The sequence below is a fragment of the Elephantulus edwardii genome, unplaced genomic scaffold (assembly GCF_000299155.1).
Source record: "Elephantulus edwardii isolate Elephantulus edwardi_28Jun2011 unplaced genomic scaffold, EleEdw1.0 scaffold00030, whole genome shotgun sequence".
Classification (NCBI taxonomy): Eukaryota; Metazoa; Chordata; class Mammalia; order Macroscelidea; family Macroscelididae; genus Elephantulus; species Elephantulus edwardii.
In genome coordinates, this window is record NW_006399780.1 from 3952852 (window position 1) to 3974973 (window position 22122).

The 22122-nt window shown below is 38.0% G+C and overlaps 1 protein-coding gene across 1 annotated transcript in view; it reads left to right on the forward strand.

Annotated features, from left to right (window-relative positions):
- The window catches only part of ATP11A (ATPase, class VI, type 11A), a 188997-nt gene that overhangs the window by 69727 nt on the left and 97148 nt on the right, over nt 1-22122 (forward strand). Inside the window, exons 2-4 of the mRNA XM_006883954.1 lie at nt 17245-17334; nt 18698-18778; nt 19493-19600. Of these exons, the coding sequence (XP_006884016.1) occupies nt 17245-17334; nt 18698-18778; nt 19493-19600 (279 nt within the window). The remainder of the gene's footprint in view (nt 1-17244; nt 17335-18697; nt 18779-19492; nt 19601-22122) is intronic.

The window sequence follows — 22122 nt, forward strand, 5'->3', positions numbered from 1 at the left end:
AACAGTCTTCCCAGTATCCTGGAAAACCTACAACCAGGAGAAGATAACGTAGATGAATGGGATCTTCTAAGACTCAAATCCCTATGCACATCCAAAAACTCCGACAGGGTAAAAAGGGAGGCCACTGACTGGGAAAAAGTATTTGGTAATAACATATCAGATAAGGGACTTATATCCAGAAAAAGTATTTTGATGGTGGTGGTCGTAGGTGCCAGTGACTTGAACAAGATTCGTAATGACCTTGTCTGACCCTGTGCTACCCTCACACTCTCTGATGCATTCAAGGCCATCATCGATGCAGCTGCTGTCAGTCCACCTGGCTGAAGGTCTTTCTCTCCTTGGCTGATAATGTCCCCCTACAGGGAAAAGTCTTTCCTAACAACATGCCAAAGTATGAGAGAGGACACTTTGTTGTCCTTGCCTGGTTGAGGACTTTCCAGACTAAAACAGACAAGGACGAGTGGTGTGACAACAGCAGATGAAAACCCCATTGATCTGAAAGATCTGATCTGTAACTGATTCTGGGGGCTGGCACAAGTCTGGACAGTGTTTTCAACTCTTGTTTAGGAAGTTCCCCTGAGTCGAGGCTGTTGAAGAATGAAAGAGCATAAATAATTTAACAGGTTGTTGTTGTTCTTGCTTCTTGTTTTTAGTTGTTAGGTGCCATCTAGTCAAGTATGACTTATGGCAACCCCGTGAACAACAGATCTGAACTTTTTCCCTTCCTGGGCCATCCTCACAATCTCTAACACACTTGAGCGCATTTCTGCCATCACTGTGTCCGTTTTTTGCGTTAAAGGTCTTTTTCTCTTTCTCTGTGCATCCACCTTCATAAGCTTAAGGAACAACTTTTCATTGGAATGTGCCCAGAGTATGTAAGATGAAGTTTTATCATGTTTTCTCTTAGTGACCCGTAGAGCTAATGGTGCATTTAAACTGCTGCCTTTGAGTTAACAGTTCATCCCATTAACGCTAGGCTACCAAAGTGCCCTCCTCCCTATGTTGTTGTTAGGTGCCGTCAAGTCGAGTTCGACCCGTAGTGATCCTGTGAGCATCAGATCTGAACCCTGTCCTATCCTATGCCATTCTCATCATCTCTGATACACTTGAACCTATTTTTGCAGTCATTGTGTAAATCTATCTCAATGAAGGTTCTTGTATAAAGAGCAGACGCAGCATGGAGAAAGCCAAGTCTATGACTTCTACCCACTTCATAAAGGGGAACTTTCCCCACCAATAGCATCCATAGTATCACTCAGATAGCTACATGGTGAGACATGCCATCTCAGGTGCTCCTGCGCTTACTTCTGTGAATCATTAGGCCCAATGTTCATTGAAACTTTACTTACAGACTTTACTCACAATTGTCAGCTGTAAAGGGAAATAAGTTAGAAGGAGAGGCAAAAAATAACCCACAATGCAAGTTCAGGCTTAGTCCTGCAGTCCCAAATGAAATTAACAAAGTGCAATTCTTTAATTAGTCAAAATCCAGGTTCATTTCATTAGCACAAATGCAAGAAGCCTCTAGTTTCCTCAGTTACATGACAAAGTTCATCATAGGGCAGTTACCAGTCAGCTTTTCCTTCAATCATCTAGCAAGTAAAAGACTTCATTGTAGCTCCATCTCCAGGGTTCCTCAAGGATTACTCCTTGCTACAGTCTCTTTATAATCTCTTCACAGCAATGCCATAGTCTCTTTGCCCTCTGTCCACGACTGCTTTTCACAGTGGGGAAAAGGCTCTCTTGTACTGGTCCCAAAGCTGTTGATAATTTGTAAAACTGTGTGTCCACAGTTAAGGTACCTAAACGCCATGCCCGCACTGGGGGCTGAAGCAATGGATGTTGTTGTTGTTGTTATGTGCTGTCGAGTCACTTGCGACTCATAGTGACCCTATGTACAACAGTCCTAAACCCTGCTTTAACTTTTTACAACCTTATTGTTTCTGACACACTTATCCCCAGTACCCCAATGATGTAATCAATCCATCTGGAGAGTCTTCCTCTCCTGCACTGTCCCTCTACCCTCCCAAGTATGACGTCCCTCTCTAAGGACTGATCCTGCCTTGCAGTATGTCCAAAGTATGTCAGACAAAGCTTCAGAATCCTTGCCTTGAAGAAGCAGCCTGACTTCACCCTCTCCAGGACAAACTTGTTTATTTTCCTAGCAGACCATGGTATATTTAATACTCTTCACCAGCACCAAAGCTCAAAAGGCATCACCTTTCCTTCTATCATCCCTAGTCATTGTCCAGCTCTCTGATGCATAGCAAGCATTGGCAAAGACCATGGCCTCTATCATGCGCACCGTAGTCTCCACACTGGCATCGTTGCTCCTCAGTACCTTGGAGAGGTCTCTGACAGTAGACTTGCCCAGTGCAATTCGTCTTTTAATTTCCTGGCTGCTGGTACCAAGAGTGTTGATTGTAGAGCCAAGCAAGCTGACACCATAATCTTCTCTTTCACTGCCTTCCACCTTTCCAAGCATGGTGTCTATTTCCAAGGAATACATTTTCCTTAACAACATGCCTAAGGTGTGCGAGATGAAGCTTCACTATCCTTGTTTCAAAGGATCACTCTGGCTGCCCTTTCTTAAAGAAACACATATTCAATCTTTTGGCAATCCATGGAATATTCAGTAGTCCAGTACTATTGTTCAAAGACATCAGTTCTAACACCATCTTTACTCACCGCCCAACTCTCAGATGCATAGCAAGTGATGGAAAAGACCATGACTGAACAGGTGCATATTAGTCTTCAAACTGACATTAGTGTTTCTCAGTCCTTTATAGAGGTCCTTGGCTGCTTTTTGAATTATTTTCTCAGCATTCATATTTAATAGGCATGGAGAAAGGATACAACCCTGGTGCACACTTTCCTGGATTTTAAACCATGTAGTGTTCTCTCGCTGTGTTTGGAGTAGCTTCTTGGTCTAGGTATAGTTTCCTATGAGCAGAATTCAGTGTTTCACATTCCCATTCTTTTCAATGTAAGCCATAGTTTTTTTATGATCCACATAGTCAAATGCATTTGCATAGTCCATAAAGAGTCTTCGCCAGTGGATGCTAGCAAACATTCAGAGATTAACTCTCACCAATTCTACTTAAATCACTTCAAAAAAATAGAAAAAGAAGGAACACTTATTTTCATAGAAAAAGAGTTATATATACTAGGACATAAACATAACCTTGACATTAAAATGGGAAAGACATCAACGAAAAATATATATATCAACTATAGACCGGTATCTTTCATGAACATAGAGACAAAAATCCTTAAAAATTCCTAGCTAACATAATCCAAAAGTTGACACTTAAGTTTTGCCGTCCTTGCCTGCAAGGAGCATTTTGATGCACTTTTTTTCTAGATAGATCTGTTTGGGTTTTTTGTCACTTCAAGGAACATTCTATCTCTTCTCCAACATAAATCAAAGACATTAATTCTTCTATCAACCTTATTCACTGTCCAGATCTCAGATGCCTAGCAAGTGGTTGAAAAGATCAAAGCCTGAATCAGGCACACCTTGGTCTTCAAACTAACATCATTTCTTCTCAGTACTTTGGGAGCGATCCCTGAAAGTAGACTTCACCAGTGCAGACTGTTTCCTGATTTTCTGACTGCTACAAACAAGTGTATTGATTTTGGATCCAAGTAAGATGAAATTGCTGACAACTTCAATCTTTTCTCCTTTTATGAGGATGTTTTCTGTTGATGTAGTGGTGAGAATTTTTGTCTTCTTGATATAAATTAGCAGTCCATTTTGTAGTTTCTAGTCTTTGATTTTCTTCAGGAAGTGTTTCAACTCCTCCTTAGTTTCTGCACACAAGGTTGTGTCATCTACGTAACACATGTTGTTGACTCTTCTTTTATCCTGATGCCACGTCTTCCTCATAGTGTCCAACTACTTGAAACCTTTGTTCAGTACAGTTTGTAAAGGTATGGGGGAAAGGTACATCTGTTGCACAAACCCTTCCTAATTTTAAACCATATAGTGTTCTCTCTCTGTTTGGACAATAGCCTCTTGGTCCAACTGTAGATTTTACATGAATATAATTAAGTTTTTGGGAATATTAATTCTTCTCAGTGTAAGCCATAGTTTGTTATGATTCATCCTATCAAATGCCTTTGAATAGACTCTTCTGATATGCTCTGCTTTCAGCTAGAATCCATCTCATATCAGCTTCTTCTAAACTCATCTTAAACTTCTAGAAGTTCTGTGTTACTGTACTGTTTTAGCTTATTTTGGATGATCTTCAGCAATATTTTGTGTGCAATTGCATTAATGATATTTACAATAATTTTTTTGGGGGGTGTTATCTTTCTCGAGTTGAGTTGAAGATTTCAAAGGGCAGCATGGGATAACAAAGCAAAATATTACAATGAAAGGTGCAAGGAGTTGGAGTCAGAAAATCAAAAGGGCCAGACTAGCTCGGCATTTCTTAAGCTCAAGGAACTGAAGAACACATTCAAACCTCAAGTTGCTTTAATCAAGGATGCTTTAGGCAGAATATTAAACGATCCAGGAAGTAGTAAAAGAAGATGGAAAGAATATACTGAGTCACTGTATCAAAAGGAATTGGCAGACACAGAAGAATTTTATGAAACAAACATGAGCAAGAGCCTATGGTGATGAAGGTCAAGAAGTTCAGGCTGCTTTGAAGGAAATAGCAGAAAATAAGGCCGCAGGAATAGATGGTATACCAATTGACATATTTTCAGCTAACAGATGCTGCCCTGGACATGCTCACCAAGTTGTGTCAAGAAATCTGGAGAACAACCACTTGGCCAACTGACTGGAAGAGATCTATATTTGTTCCCATCACAAAGAAGTGTGAACCAAGAGAGTGTGGAAACTATAGAATATCATTGATTTCACATGAAGCAAGATTCTACTGAAGATTATCCAAAAAAGACTGGAATAACACATCAGCAGAGAACTGCCAGAAGTCCAGGCTGGGTTTAGAAGGGGTCGTGGTACTAGGGATATTGTAACTAATGTTAGATGGATCTTAGCTGAAAATAGGGAATACCAGAAGAATGTTTATCTGTGTTTCATTGACTATGCAAAGGCTTTTGACTGTGTGGATCACAACAAGCTGTGGCTGACTCTGAGAAGAATGGGAATCCCAGAACATTTGATCGTACTAATGTGAAACCTATACTTGGACCAAGAGGCAGTTGTCAGAACAGAGCAGGAAGACACTGGATGGTTCAAAATCAAGAAAGGGGTCCATCAGGGATTTATTCTGTCTCCATACCTTTTCAATCTGTATGCAGAACAGATCATACGAGATGCTGGGCTGTACGAGGAGGAATGTGGCATTAGGATTGGTAGAAGAATCGTCAACAACCTGCATTATGCAGGTGACACAACCCTGCTTGCTGAAACTGAGAAGGACCTGAAGCGCTTGCTGCAGAGGGTCAAGGACTACAGTCTTCAATATGGATTGAAACTCAATATCAAGAAAACAAAGATTCTCACCACTGGGCCAATTGGCAGCATCAGTATGGATGGTGAAGAGATTATGAGATAGTGAACAGTTTTAGTTTACTTGTCTCCACAGTCAACACTCTTGGTAACAGCAGCCAGGAAATCAAGAGAGGAATTGCATTGGAAAAGTCAGCTGTGAGAGACCTCTCAAGAGTACTGAAGTGCAACAACATCAGGATGGAGACTAAGGTGCACCTGATCCAGGCTATAGTCTTTGCAGTTACGTGCTATGTATCAGAGAGTTAGACAGTGAATAGGGATGATAGAGAATTGATACCTTTGAGTTGTGGTGCTGGAGAAGAGTGTTGAATATACCATGGACTGCTAGGAAAACAAAACAGGTTTGTCCTGGAGAGGGTGAAGCCAGAATGTTCCCTGGAGGCAAGGATTCTGAAGCTTTGTCTGACATACTTTGTGCATGTTGCAAGGAGGAACTGGTCCTTGGAGAGGGACATCATGTTTGGGAGAGTGGACGGTGCAGGAGAGGAAGACCCTCGATGAGATGGATCGATTCTGTGAGTGGAGTGGTGGGAATGAATGTGTTTGAAGCAGTGAGGTTGGCACAGGATAGAACGGCGTTTAGGGCTCTTGTACATAGGGTTGCTAGGAGTCACAAATGACTCGATGGCACACAACAACAACAACATGACTAAAGTGAAAAACGGAGGCAGAAGAGGAAGTATCTGATTGATGAAAAATGATTACTTTGAAGATGAACAGGAAACCACAGAATACCCTCTGAAACAGTTGTTATGTATCACTAAGTTGAGTGTGACTCATAATGACCCTATGAACTAGAGAAACCTATCCTGTCTTTTATGTAAGCATCTCTGACACACTTGAGTCCGTTGCTACAGTCACTGTGTTAAATTCTTCATGTTGAGGGTCTTCCTTTCTTTTGCTGGTCATCTACCTTTCTAAGCATGATACCCTTCTCCAAGGACTGGCCCCTCCTAACAATGTGCCCAAAGTATGTGAGATACAATTTCAACCATTCTTGCTTTCAGGGAGGGAGCATTCTGGTTATTCTTCCTCAAAGACAGAGCACCTTTTTCTAAGAGTAGTCCATAGGTTATTCAGTATTCTTCTCCAGGACTACAACTCAATGCCCTTGATTTTTCTGTTGCCCTTAGTCATTGGACAATGTATATCACTCATACAGCACTCAGTGTATATTATATCATTAGGTTGAGAAGATCATGTCTTGGATCTGCCATACTTTAGTCTTTACGCTAGCATTATTGTTCATTAGTATTCTGGAGAGATCCCTGAGAGCAGATTTGTCCCATTGTGACTCATCTTTTTAATTTCTTGACTGTTGGTACCAAGGGTGTTGATTGTGGATCTAATCAAGATTAAATTGTTGACAGCTTCAATCTTTTCTCCATCTGCATGATATTGTCCATTGACCTAGTGGTGAAACTTCTCTTGATATTGAGACTATAGTCACTTCAGGTGTTTTTCACCCTTAGCAAGCAAGGTTATGTCATCTAAATAATGCTGCTTGTTGATGAGTCTTCCTCCAACCCTGATGCCCATTCCTATTAAAAAATCTTTCCTCTCAAATGATTTATTTTACATAAAGAAAGGATATAACCCTGATGCATACTTTACTTAAAAGTGGAAAATAAAATAAATTTTTCTTAAAGCCACCGTAAAAGATATAGTCCTGTTGATACTTTGATTTTAGCCAGAGAGGTCTATATTGAACTTAAGAGCTATAAGCAATATGTATTATTTTGAGCCACTAAATTTATGCCATAAACTTCCAAGAGTGTGAAACCAAGTTTTTCCTTGGAGGGAGGATTTTGACGCTTTCTTTCAAATACTTTGGGCACATGGCCAGGAGATACTGGTCCTTGAAGAAGGACATCATGCTTGGAAGGGTGGAGGGACAGTGCAGGAGAGGAAGACCCCAGATGAGATGGATTGATACAGTAACTGGGGCAATTGGCTAAGTGTGTTACAGTCAGCAAGACTGGCTCAGGATAGGGCAGGCTTCAGCACTCTTCTACATAGGATCGCAGGCAATTCAACAGCACATAACAACAACAAATTTATAATAATTTGTTACAGTAGACATTAAAAGCTAATACACCTAGCTTTATATTGTTACTGTTGTTAGATGCCATCTAGGTGACTACTGCTTATAGTGTGCCTGTGAATAACACACCTTGGCCTACCCTGCACCATCCTCTCTCAGAGATGCTTGAGCCAATTGTTACAGTCCCTCTGTCAGTCCATCTTGTTGAAGATCTTTCTGTTTTGACTTGCTTGTTTTGTCTGGTAAAATGAAGCTAATCCCAGCATCATTTCTTAAGGCTGCATAAAATTATGATTACAAAGTACCTAGTAGAGTGGATGGTATGGTAGGTGTTCAAGTAGTGCTGATTGTTTTCGTGCTTTTGATTTTTTTTTGCTTTTGATTTTTAATTTCTAAAAACACTAGAATTTCTTAAATTTTTAAAATGTGAATGTTGCCAAAAATTGTTTTCTTTTTAGGCTATTGAATGTATCTCAAGGTCTCATAGTAATCCCTAAACTAGAGGTGGATTAACAATATTATTAGCTCATGCAATAATTTAGGATTGAGTTTGAGATACATACTTTATAAAAGGGAGTTGAACCCTAGTAAACTCTTTCTATAAAGGTCTCATTTTTTGTCATATTCAACCTTGACTCTTATCTACTATGTGAACAATTAGTTGAAACTTGACCCCATCCTGCACCATTCTCATGCTCTGCGCCATGCTCAAGCTTATTGGCTTATTGTTGCAATTACTATGCCAGTCTGTCTCAGTGAAGGTCTTCCTCTCTTTTCACTGACCCTCCCTCTACTTTTCCCAGCATGACGTCTGTTTCCCTGACAGCATTTTCAAAATATGGTTTGAGCATTTATATCATAGGATAATTATCAGCATTTTCTACTGTAGAAAGATACTTACAGTCTCCTGGCATGGTTGGAGTTTGCTGAACTGCTTCCCAGATTCAGTAATTTGCTAGAAGGAGTCTGTACTTCTTGTACGTCAGTTATAATTTATTAAAATGAATTAAGAAAAAGCAAAATCTGCAAAGGTTAGATGAATCTAGGCCTGAGATTCCAAGGGTTCTCTCCCATTTGGATCACACCCACTACTGAATCAACAATGACTCTCCATCATGTTTCTGAGGCAGCAGATCTTTATGGGAGAAAACTACCAATCTTTCTCCTGCGGGGTATTTGGTGAATTCAAACTGGTGACTTTTTGGTTAACAATGTAACATATACTGCTCTACATCACTGACATTGTAGCATGTTCAATGTATTGTTCACTAGTGAAGCCCATTAAGAAAGCAGAAATTAAGGTTTTTGTTGGAAGCTGATGATGGAGTCACCTCTGTTCTGATCATATCAGAATTGTAGAAGTGTTCAACATAAGTGGCACAGTAAGCCACCCTTATTAACTTTAAGAAAGTTTTATACCGGTAGGCAAGTAATGGCAAATACAGTTGATAATATGAATCTTTGATATTTTTGAAGGGAGAAATATAATTGTAACTCTTATGTAAAATTAGAATTTCTCCCAGATGTGAAATTTGTCTGATTGTTAAAAATTAAAATTTCGTTTTAAGTGTTTGTGAGTTTTAAAATAGTAATATAATTTGACTGTGTGGATCACAGCAAACTGTGGCTGGCTCTCAGAAGCATGGGAATCCCAGAACACTTAATTGTGCTTGTGTGAAACCTGTACTTGGACCAGGAGGGAGTTGTCAGAACAGAGCAAGGAAACACTTCATGGTTTAGAATTGGGAAGAGTATAGGACAGGGATGTCTTCTTACCTTTTCACTCTATATGCAAAACAGATTATCTGGAAGGCTGGGCTCTATGAGGAGAAATGTGAGATTAGGATTGGTGGAAGATTCATCAACAATCTGCGTTATGCAGATGACACAACCCTGCTTGCTGAAAGTGAGGAGTATCTGAAGCACTTGCTACAGAAGATCAGGGACTGAATGCAGGCTTCACTGTGGATTGAAGCTCAGCCACAAGAAAACAAAGATTCTCACCATTGGGCTGATTTGCAGCATCATGATAGATGGCGAAGATACTGAGATTGTTTACAACTTTAGTTTGCTTGGCTCCACAATCAACACTCTTGGTACCATCAGCCAGAAAAGGAAAAGATTAATTTCATTGGGGAAAGTCTGCTGTCAGAGACCTCTCCAAAGTACTGAAGAGCAACAATGTCAGTCTGAATTCTAAGGTGCACCTGATCCAGGCCATAGAATTTGCTATGCATCAGAAAGCTGGACAATGACTAGGGATGATATAAGAGAATTGATGCCTTGGAGCTGTGGTGCTGGAGAAGATTGTTGAATATACCATGGACTGCTGGAGAACAAACAGGCTCATCCTAAAGAGGGTAAGACCAGGCTGCTCCTTGGAGGCAAGGATTCTGAAGTTTCATCTGACATACTTTGGATATGTTGCAAGGCGGGACCAGTCGTTGGAGTGGCACATCAGGCTTGGGAGGGTGGAGGGACCACACAGGAGATGAAGACCCTCAGTGAGGTGAATTGATTCGGTTACTGTGGTAATGGGGCTAGATGTGTCAGAGACAATAAGATTGGCACAACATAGAGCAAGGTTTAGGGCTGTTACTATGAATAGCAGGTGACTTGATGGCACATAACAACAACAATGTAATTTGTATTAGCTACAATATGCAGAGTAAGTCAATTTCCTGTATCAAGGAGTGAATGAAACAAAGCAATGAGAGTGAAAGCAACGAGAGAGAAGACACTGTTAGGAAAATGGGTTTTGTTTTTGCTTTTGTTTTTAGGGAAAGGATAGCATTACAAACAAATTTATCCAGTGACTTTAATAAAATTGTTTTTAAAACTTGTGCTTTCTTATAACATAAATGAGTCTTATTTCTGAGAATTATTAATGGTTAGCCCTCTTTCCCTCCACCAAATATATTCAGATAAAAAGCTGATTTTCTGATAATCATTGTAATTAGGCTCTTAATCTGAATTTTAAACTTGTGTTTAGTGCTAAAATATCAGTTCCATTTTATTCAAGACCTATTTTGTCATTAAATTACTGAGACATGGGTGTTTTTATAATTGTTGAAGGTATATGCCAAATTCTATCTCTAAATGATGAGTTGCCTTAGCCAGCAGTTTACAGAATGCTAAAAGCTCCAAAGCAAAGTTTTCTAGAGTGTGCCAAGAAATATTCCTAACCATGGTTAGTAGGTATGACATAAAACATTCAGAAATTCCTGCAGAATTCCTGAGATTCATTAATATGCTCTTGTGATTATGAAACCCCAATTGTACCTTGTTTCTCAAGTTTGTATGACAAAAGGAATTTACTTATTTGTGCAGCAACCCTTGATTAATAGTGTACACTCAGTTTGGAAAATGTTATGTTGAACTTTTTTCAAAGAATGCAAAAGCCAATCAGCATGTTACTTTCAGAAGGGGATAAGAAGCAAATTAAAGAAGAACATACAAAATATGATCCCATTATATATAACCATATTTGTATGTATATAAGCTTACATAGTTCTATATCTGGGTGAAAATCAGCCCAAATTTTTGCCAGTTACTATACCTGGTGCTGGAAGTAAGCAAGGAGATTCTTGCTTATATTTTCTTGCTTACTATATTTTACACAAATAACACACAGCCTATATGTTTGTATGTGAAAGCGCCCTCTGTGAGAGGTATTTTATACTTGCCGATCTACCTTTTTTTAAAACTTTTTTCTTTATTAAAAGTAGCACAGCACATTAACAAAAATTCCTCAAAGGCCAGGGAATGAAGTAGTTGACAAACAAATGTAGGAAATGTTTGCATAAGAATATGGGGATGGTTGTGTACCAGAGTCAGAACAATTCATAACTCCAGTGAATTTTCAGAGACAATAAAAAGCATGGTAATTGATTGCCCATCCTTCTCTCTGTGGAACACCTGGTGGATTTGAACTGTATGTTTGCATTGGCAACACAATTCCTTACAACTACAGTCCACACCCTTGGAATCAGCAGCCAGAAAATCAAAAGACAAATTGGTTTGGGAAAACCTTCTATCAGAGACCTCTCCAGAATTCTGAAGAACAAAAATGTCATTCTAGAGGCTAAGGTACGCTTGATCCAGGTCATAGTCTTCGCAATTACTTGCTATACATCTGAGAGCTAGACAGTAACTTAGAATGATAGAAGAAGGATCTAGTTGTGGTTCTGGTTAAGAGTATTGAATATACCATGGGCTGCCAAGAGAGTAAACAGGTCTGTTCTGGAGAGGGTAAAACTAAGTTGCTTCTTGGAGGCAAGGATTTTGAAGCTCCATCTCACGTATTTTGGGCATGTTACCAGGAGGGACCAGTCTTTGGAGAAGGACGTCATGCTTGGAAGAGTGGAGAGACAAGGCAGGAGAGGAATATCCTGTATAAGATGGATTGGCACGTGACTGGAGTAATAGGGGCAGGTGTGTTGGAGACAGTGAGATTGGCTCTGGATAGGACAAGGTTCAGAACTATTATACATAGAATTACTGCATGTTGCCACCAGAGGTCCCTAAGAAACGGGTAGGCAAACAGACTATCTCTTCCAAGAGTATAAGAACTATGAGAATTAGAAAGTATTATATGTGGTTCTGGCTGCCAAGTCAGGTTACTAATATTAACATACATGAAAGTATAGAGCAGTTTTACATTGATCTAAAATTATTTGATTGATGCTACAAATGCTATCCAAATTCAGGGAAAGAACAGTACAATGAAGGCTAAGTAATTTCCATAAGAATAATGAGCCTCACTCACTGTTGGTGGAAGTGTAAAATGGTACAACCACTTTGGATTGCTGTATGGCGCTTTCTCAGAAGATTGCAAATAGAAATACCATTTAAGCCAGCAATTCCATAACCACTACCCAAGCCGATATATGCACACCCATGTTTTTGTGGCTTAGTAATAGTAATAGTAATAGTAATAGTAATAGTAATAGTAATAGTAATAGTAATAGCAATAGCAATAGCAATAGTAAAGAGCTGGAAACAACCCAAATGCCCATCAACAAATGAATGGATAGAGAAGCTCGGGTATGTTCACACGATGGAATACTATGCAGCACTCAAAAACAAGGAACTTGTCGCAGTCTGTTCACTGGCAATTTAACAAGCCACCCTAATGGATGTAGGCACAACAGAGATACACCACTCCAGGAGAGGATCACAGAGTCAATCCAGCTCAATTTTATTGGGACTGCAGTGCACTTATATTTAAGCATGTAAATAGGAAGACAGGATAGGGTGGGCTTAGAGACTTGATACATAGGATTGATAGTAGAACCTCAGCCTCGGGCAGACTGCTCACAGCTCAACAGATGCAGCAGCTGTCTTCCCAGGTGGCGAGCTTTCTCAAGCAGGTACAGCCAAACACAGGAGCTTTCTCTACCCCGTATTAAAGGATATTGGGAGGCTTGCACTTATCAGGCGCTTAGGCGATCTGTCCTAGCCAGAGGCCTTCCCTTCCTTCCCAACATTATCCAACAGGAACTCATGAAATATTATGCTAAGTGGATGACCCTATAGGACATTATGCTGAGGGAGATATCTCAGTCACAAAAGGACAAATATTATAATGTAATACCTATTTTATGTTTATCTTACCACTAAAAGTGTTGGTGATATGAGTGTTTAATAGCTGATATCCAGAGTACGTGAATGCCAGCACACTCCTCCAGATATATATTTGAAATACATATGGTTTTAAATAAAGATAGATCCAAAGGGTCATGGTATAGATTATGCAGAACACTTTTTCTGTTTATAATAAACTTTGATAGAAGACAAAAACATGTCAGATAGAATATAAAACCACTGCCAAGCTCAGTAATTATTATAGGTAATATACATCTGGGGTATTTAACATATAAGTTAAGTGAAAACTATCCTTCTGAAGCACGATGCCTAGAACGTTCTCTATTCATATCTCTTCATTCCTCTACATACAAAGAAAAGAGTCATATTTGTATCAAAGACATAAGAAAGTAACTGGAAAAAGACAGCATTCAACTGACTGTCATTATTATCCAATTGATTTGTTGTCATTACATGCATTTGAGTTTGAGTCACCAGTGATTCAGAACCCGGTGACCCAATTGAGGTGAGGCTAGCTATCAGAGAGAAAACATGAAACATGAATGCCTTAAAGATGATTTTCTAACATCTCAGAATCAAGCCAAGGAGAAAGGAATGTGAGAAAGGTCCAAGAGTGAAATCCAAGGCCACGAAGAATGTTGTTTGTTCCATATCTCTTCCTTTGGTGGTTGTCAGGTATCCAGTTTTTGGTATACCAGGTAGGCAGTTATCAGGTTTATTTGCTAATTGTTCGTTCTTCAAATAATGTATTAGTTTTTTCACATTAGAGTGACTTGACATGGTGTTTAGTCCCTGGAATAAGAGTCAACAGCTAGCAAATCAATCAGGTTAACGAACTTGGCACCGGCAACTTTTGTTGTCATCCTAAACTTAAACAATGTGTGTGATCTCACCCACGGTCTGCCCCTTGCCTAGTTTTGACAGCTGGTATTGAGCTTCTCCAATGATTTCTTCCACAAATGTAGTCAGTCTTACTCTTATGCAGCGTTATCAGGTCAGATCCATGTGTAAAGTTGTTATCTATTTTAAAATAGATAAATAAATAAATTAATTTGCAGTAAATAAATAAATAGATAAATAAATAATTTGCAGTAAATAAATCATTGTAAATACAAAATCCAACCATTCTATTTTCAGCCTCATTTCTATCACCAAGCCCATATTTTCCAACTACTGTTCCTTCTTCATGGTTTCCTACTTTTGCATCCCAGTCACCCGTTAGCATTAACTTATCTTGACTGCATGTTTGGTCAATTTCATACTGCAAGATCTGGTAAAAATTCTCAATTTCTTTCTCTCTCTGTCTCTAGATGTAGGAGGATGTATTTCAATAATAGTCGTGTTAACAGGTCTTCCTTGTATTTGTATGGATATTATCGTATCACTCACAAGATTGTATTTCAGGATGTAACTTGAAGTTGACTTTTTAATTATGAGTACACCACCATTCTTGTTTGTTTTTCAATTCCTGCATGGTATATCATATTATCATCTGATTCAAAGTCAGCCAAAGCTGGTCCATCTCATCTCATGAATGCCTAGTATGTCAATATTCATGCATTCCATTTCACTTTTAACAATTTCCAGCTTTCCAACATACATGGTATGCACATCCCTTGTACTATGCTAGGAAATTTGGAGGACAACTGTCTGGCCAGTGGATTGGAAGAGATTCCCATTTCCAAGACAGATGATCCAACTGAATGTGGAAACTGTCAAACAATACCATTAATATCACATGCAAGCAAAATACTACTGAAGATCATTAAAAAATGGCTAGAACAGTACATAGGAAACTGCCAGAAGTTTAAGCAGAATTTAGAAGTGGCTGTTGCACCAGGAATATCATTATTGATCTCAGATGAATCCTGGCTGAAAGTAAGGAATACCAGAAGAATGTCTATTTGTGATTTATTGACTATGCAAAGGCATTTGACTGTATGGAAGTTTTGGCTGCTTTTGTGAAGAGTGGGAATCCCAGAGCACTTAAATGTGTTCATGCGGAACTTATACCTGGACCAGGCAGCTATTGTGTGAACACAGCAGGGGAACACTGCATGATTTAAAATTGAGAAGCGAGTACGGCAATGTTGTATTCTCTTTCCGTACCTACTCAATCTGTATGCTGAGCAAATTATTCAAGAAGCTTGACTCTGTGAAGAGGAGTGTGGCATCAGGATTGGAGGGAGATTAATCAATAACCTGGGTTATGCAGATGGCTCAACCTTTCATTGCTAAAAGTGAGGAGAACTTGAAGCACTTATTGCAGAAGATTGAGGAATGCAGCCTTGTGTGTGGATTACATCTCAGTATCACCAAAACAAAGATTCTTATCATTGAACTGATAGGCAGTATCATTATTGGTGGAGATGAAATTTAAACTCTCAACAGCTTCATCTTGCTTGGATCCACAAATAACACCCTAGGTACAAGCAGTCAGGAACTATCTGCAGTTAGGGACCTCTCCGAATAATCGAGGAATAATGGTGTCAGTTTGAGAACTAAGGTGCGTCTGATACAGGCCATAATCTTTCTGATCACTTGCTATACTTCTGAGAGCTACAGTGAATAAGGATGACAGGAAAAATAATTGCTTCCTTTGAGCGGTGGTGTTGGAGAAGAGCACTGAAACATGTCTTAGAAAGGTGCAGCCGGAGTGTTCTTTGGAGGCAAGAATGATGAGGCTTCACCTCACATACTTTGGGCATGTTGCTAAGAGGTGCTATTCTTTGAAGAAGAACATGATGCTGGGAAAGGTGGAGGGGTCAACAAAGGAGAGAAAGACTTTCTGTGAGGTGGATTGACATTGGTGACTGACTGCTGCAGTGGGGTCTTGTGTGTCAGAAAATGTGAGGATGGCACAGGATAAAACAAGGTTCAGATCTTTTGTTTATAAGGTTGCTATGAATCATACTCAACTCTATGGTACCTAACAACAAACTTAGACAACTATTTACTAGCATCCTGAACTTGAGCAGTTATGTTTGAACTTCTGACATCAAGAATGCTTCTTTTTATTTTGAGGGTTATCCGGGTCCAGACTATCTGATCATTTAAATTTATATTTTAGTTTTAGCATCACCTCATTGCACTGGTCAAGTCTGCTGTCAGTGACCTCTCCAAATTATTGAGGAGCAATGATGTCAGTTTGAGGACTAAAATGCACCTGATTCAAGTCACTTATGATCTTTTCAGTGACTTGCTATCCCAAATGAGCAAGCATCTGTCTTGGGAGAAAGTGTAGCCAGAATGCTCCTGGGAAGCAAAGATGATAAAGCTTCTCTCACATACTTTGGGTATGCTGCGAGGAGAGATTATTTCTTGGAGGAGGAACATTATGCTTGGAAAGGTTGAGGGATGGTCAAGAAAGGAAGGCCCTCAACAAGGTATATTGACACAGTGATTGTAACAATGGGCTTGTGTATATCAGAAATTGTGAGGATGGCACAGGATAGGACAGGGTTCAAATCTGTTTTTCATAGTGTCACTGTGAGACATACCCAACTTTACAGCACATAACAACAGCAGTCAGTGTTAAAGTTCCGGTGGCATAATCCATAATCAGTTTTGCTGCTGACCTCAATATGGTGCCTCTCTGGCAGTTCAAATCTGTTAGCTTTTTGGGGGGAGAAAAATGAATACCCTCTTCTCTTGTGATTTACAACTTCTGAACGCCAGTGGAAAATCAGCTGTGAAACTGTTCCCAGTCAACAGTAGTAAATTTGATTGAGTCACTGTGTTTGTGGGTGGGGGTATCTCTCACTGTCACACACACAATGAGGAAATGAAAATAAGGCAAAAGGATAAATGATGAAATTTTACATTAAAAAAATTAATAATTGTTATACTAGACTGCTTTATGTTAAATTAACTGGAATTAGATAACTCATATAAGCTAGTTTTAAAATAGAGATTGCAGTTTTTAGCAGTTCATTTTTTGTGACTAACATATTCATTCATAAAATATAACCAAATTGCAAATTTTGATTGTGTTTTTTATTAAATTTTTACTTTTGGAATTTACTCCTACTTAATAAACAGTAATGTAACGTAAGAAGTAAATATAATTTAAATGGTGTGTTTTGTTTTGTTTTTATTTATACAGTATACTTTTTGGAACTTCATACCCAAGAATTTATTTGAACAGTTCAGAAGAATAGCCAACTTTTATTTTCTTATCATATTTCTGGTACAGGTAAGTCTGATCATTTTTTTTCTGTTCTCATTAAATTGTCTTTTGCAATCACATGTAATATAAATTAATAAATGATGTTTTACTTTCGTGAAATTGACATAGATCCTCTATTCACATTTCTTTTTTATATAATTCAATTTTTTTAAAGGTACATTTTTATTATGAGACTCGTATGCATTAAAAGTACAAACAATCACTTTAAATTGGTCATCACCTTTCTACCATCATCCTTTTTTTAAACTTTTTTTTTAAGTCTAGTTTTCTGGTTGAACCCCTGAGGTTATGACCTTTAAAAATTTTTATTTGAATGAATTTTTACAAATCCTTTTAAGTTTTTTAATCAATCCTTCATCCTCACAGTCTTTGCTATGTTTGAGCCAATTTATACGCACTGTATCACTCCATCTCTTAGAATCTTTCCTCATTCTTTTCAGTATTCATTGCCACTGTTGTATTTTCATGACCTATTGACTATTCTTTGCAAACACCATAATAAAATATGTCAGTTCTTTGTCTTTCCTTATTCACTGTCTACCTTTCATATGCATATGAAACATTTGAAAAGACCATGGCTTGGGTCATGTGCATCTTAGTCTTCAAATAGGCATCTTCCATTTTTAACATTGAATAAAGATCTTTTGTGGCTGATTTGCACAGAGGAGTGCGCATCACTTTATTTCTTTATTATTACTTTTCTGGACCTTGATTATGGATCCAGGTAAAATGAAATCCTTAATCACTTTGGTCTTTTCTCCCTTTATCATAATGTTATGCATTGGTCTAGTTGTGAGGATGTTTGTTTCCTTCAAATCGAGTTGAATCCATATTGAAGGTTGTAGTTTTTGATCTGCATCAGTGTAAGTATTCCAAGTCCTCTGCTTTCAGCAAACAAGATTGTCTTGTGTACATATCATAAGTTGTTAACGTGTCTTCCTCCGATTGCAATGTCAGCTTCTTCCTTATATAATCCAGTTTTTTTAGTTATTAACTCAGTATAGAGATTGAATCAGTTTGATAAGTATGGCTGTGCTTGGATAAAGAGAACCCAGCCTAAGACAGTAAATGTGGTGAAAAAATACAGCCTTGATGTGCACCTTTTCTGATCTTAAGTCACACATTATCCCCTCGTTTTGTTTGAGGGACTACCTTGAACACAACTAAATGCTCTGGAATTCTCATGCTGTATTGTTATCTTTAATTTGTTAATAATTCACATGACAAAATGTATTATCAACACAACTGTTATGAAAATATTTTAAAATGAGTAAATGCAAATGGTAAATTGCATGTATATTACATGAAAGACCAGTCTGTCTAAAGTTACTCATAGGTATTTTTATATACAATTCTCTTTTAATTGCAGTTGATTATTGATACACCCACAAGCCCCGTAACAAGTGGACTTCCACTGTTCTTTGTTATTATTGTCACAGCTATCAAACAGGTAAGAAATGTAAAAATAAAAAGGATGACAGTCATAGACTTTATTATGTGCCTTTTGCCTTTTATTCCAAGCAAGACAATCTGGTTTATGTTAGCTATTTAATAGAAACTTTTAGTTCTGGAAATTCAGTTTGAGAACTCTCTTCAGTTAATAACTTGATTTGAGTTGAAAGCAAGAGAAATTGTTTCAAGAAGCTAATTTATTGCCCTTTGAATTGAAGAAGAAATGTCACATTCCTTCTTCAGTTCAAAAACGTGTACGAGAATTTCATATTCTTGAATCAACCACAGATGATCTCTGATTTTAGATGAGTATGTGCCTTAGTCCCTCTTGAATAGAAGAAAACAATACTTTTCAGGAAAAAAATATAGGAATATAAAGTTAATATATGCTAATTTCTTCCAACTTATTTTTTTTTCAAATATAGATCCAGCTTTTAGTCCTGATATGAGTAAAACTAGTAACATTAAGAATTAATTAAAATAAAAGAATTAATTAAGACATTAAGAATAATATATCAAAGTAACTTGTTATTTACTTAACCAGTTAAATTTCACATCCACAGAGGTTGTCATTTTTTGTGTATTGTGAGTTTAAGAGCTCTCTCCTGATCTAGCAACAGTGCCTGGAGACCTACCATAAAAAAAACCTCCAAATGTGAAAATAATTTGGGGAAGCACCATTTTATTAATAACATGGATTTGTTTCTTTAAGGGTTATGAAGACTGGCTTCGCCATAAAGCAGACAATGCAATGAACCAGTGTCCTGTTCATTTCATTCAGCACGGCAAGCTTGTTAGAAAGCAAAGTCGAAAACTAAGAGTAAGTGACAACTAATATATTTAATTTGCTTAATAACTAGTTTTTTTTCTTTGGCAAACAAGCGGGAATTTTGAAATTGTTAAGAAATTATATCAGCCAATCACAAAAAATAAGCCCTAAAATCAATGTTAGAAAATAAATTTTCAAGTAAGGTAAAATAATATAAACTACATTTGTGGGAAGCTCTCCTTGCCAGAAGGCAGGAGCGTGGTGGTGGGAGTGCAGGAATCGTGGCAAGCTTTTGGAGTGGACTGCTTTTCCGGGAATGTGTTTGACGTGCAGGTTTGCTCTGTCCCTGGAGTGAGGCTAGCCAGCCTGGGCCTAGGGTTTGAACCAGGAGGCGGCCTTAAGCCCAAAGGTTCAAATTGTCTTCCTGTCAAACATTTTTCTAGGTGGTATAGCACTGGTCTGTGAGTTGCTGTACAGAGGTAACTCGTGGGTGCTGTGATGCTGAAGCCTGTGACAGTGATGTGCTAATCGTGGTAATGGGCACCCATGGTGGACAGTGTTGGCTGGAGCTTCCCGACTAAATCAAGCCTGGAAGCAGGAGCGGCATCCACTTCCAAAATGGCTTGCCTCTGGAAACTCTCTGTACGAACAGTGCTCAGGCTTTTAGTTGTTAGTATAGGTTTGGCAAAAATTTATTAAAATAATTGAAAGGTATTTAAGCATACAATGTTATAATTTTATTTTTAAAAATCCATAAAAATATTAAAATGAAACTTTCAATAAGGTTTCTATTTCAATTTTAATATTAATAGTTCTATTTTGGAGAGGGTGAAACCAAGTTTCTCCTTGGAAGTGAGGATTTCTATTCACCATACTTTGGCCATGTGGCCAGGAGGGATTAGTCCTCAGTGAAGGATAATAAATACATGTAGATAATATATATATGATTAATGAATATGATTTTTAGGATTTGTCTCCCAAATAATACTTAACAATATATTTTAGTTCATCAACTATCTGTGAACTTACTTGTCAAGCTCCAAGCAATCTTCTTTACCTTAAGCCCACCACTCTGCCAAATATCTCATACTCTTATATACCATTTTTTTTCTCACTTTTCTTGTAGTGACTGCTTTCCTGATAAAAAATTGTTTCAAGAGAAATTAAGAAATTCTAATAAGGGAGCACCACTAGCTCTGTTGTTACTATTCATTGTTGTCAAGTCGGGACTGAATCATCGCTCATCCTTTATAATTTTTTTCAGAGTCTATAAGTTGTATGAGAGGAGATTGCCCATCTTTCTCCTGTGGAGCAGGTAGTGGATTTGAACTGTCTGCCTTAAAGTGGGCAGCACAACTCCTTATCCACTAGGCTACTTGGGCTCCCTCTGCTAATTGTAGTGTTCATTTATCTTCATTTTGTCTTCAAAACCTGAAACTCTGTTTCTAGGTAACATCTGTGAATTAGTGAGGATGGAAGAAGGATCCTCTAGACAGTTCATGATCAGTGGATATCTCTGACCAGAAGTCACAAAGAAGTACATAATCCAGGAGATTAATGACTCACTAATGAGGTCCTTTCACATATGCCCTTTCCATGTCCTATAGACATACCAAATCCGTATCTAGTTCGTATTTATTATTGTAGTTTCAGTTATTAAATATATTTTATATTTTCTTAAATTATTATAGTAAGTTTACATAACATTTATTTTGTTATAAATTTTATTATCTACATGTATTAGCCACACTTTCCTTCAGTTGATTCAGATTGATGTAATCCTGTGGTAATTCATTGCCCTTGAGGAGCATTTTCCTACATCTTGTAGTCAAAGAGGTGAGAAACTAGGAGATGGGATACATGACCATCTGAGCACCAGGTTGGGGTACCATAGGCATTATTATCAGCAATAGCTTTCAGATCCAAATCTCTACCAGGTTTTTCAGCAGTCTTCTTCAATGATTTAATTTTCTTTACAAAGTCTTCTGTATTTTTAGATACACATCTCTTTCTTGAAAAGCAGACTTAAAAAAGAAAGTCAGCCAATAGAAAATGCAATCTTTATAATAATACGCTCTTCTTGGAAATAACTGCTCTTGTATTCTGTGCACTCTAAATAAGATTTTAAATTATTATGAGAAGAAAAAGAAAAGAAGGTTTTTCTAAAAACTCTAGGCATCTGACTGTCATCAGCTGTAATAACTCTTTAGAAGGTGCTAGAGGCATTTTTAAAATCACCTTTTTTCCTTTTAAGTGAAACTTTTGAGCTCATTATAGTTTTCCATGCTGTATAAGAAATAGTACAGGTACCATCTGTGTACCCTTTCTTTCCAAGTATATAAAACTATAGTATAATACGGAAACCAGTCATGTCCTATATCTTGAGTAGGATCCATCAATCTTCTCCAGTATCACTGGTTTTGCATGTCTTTTTAGTTGTCTGTTTGTGTATTCTATGCAATTTCATCATCCATGTTGTTGTTGTTGTTGTGTGCCATTGAGTCGCCTTTGACTCATAGCGACCCTATGTACAACAGCCCTAAACTCCGCTCTGTTCTGTGCCAGTCGCACTG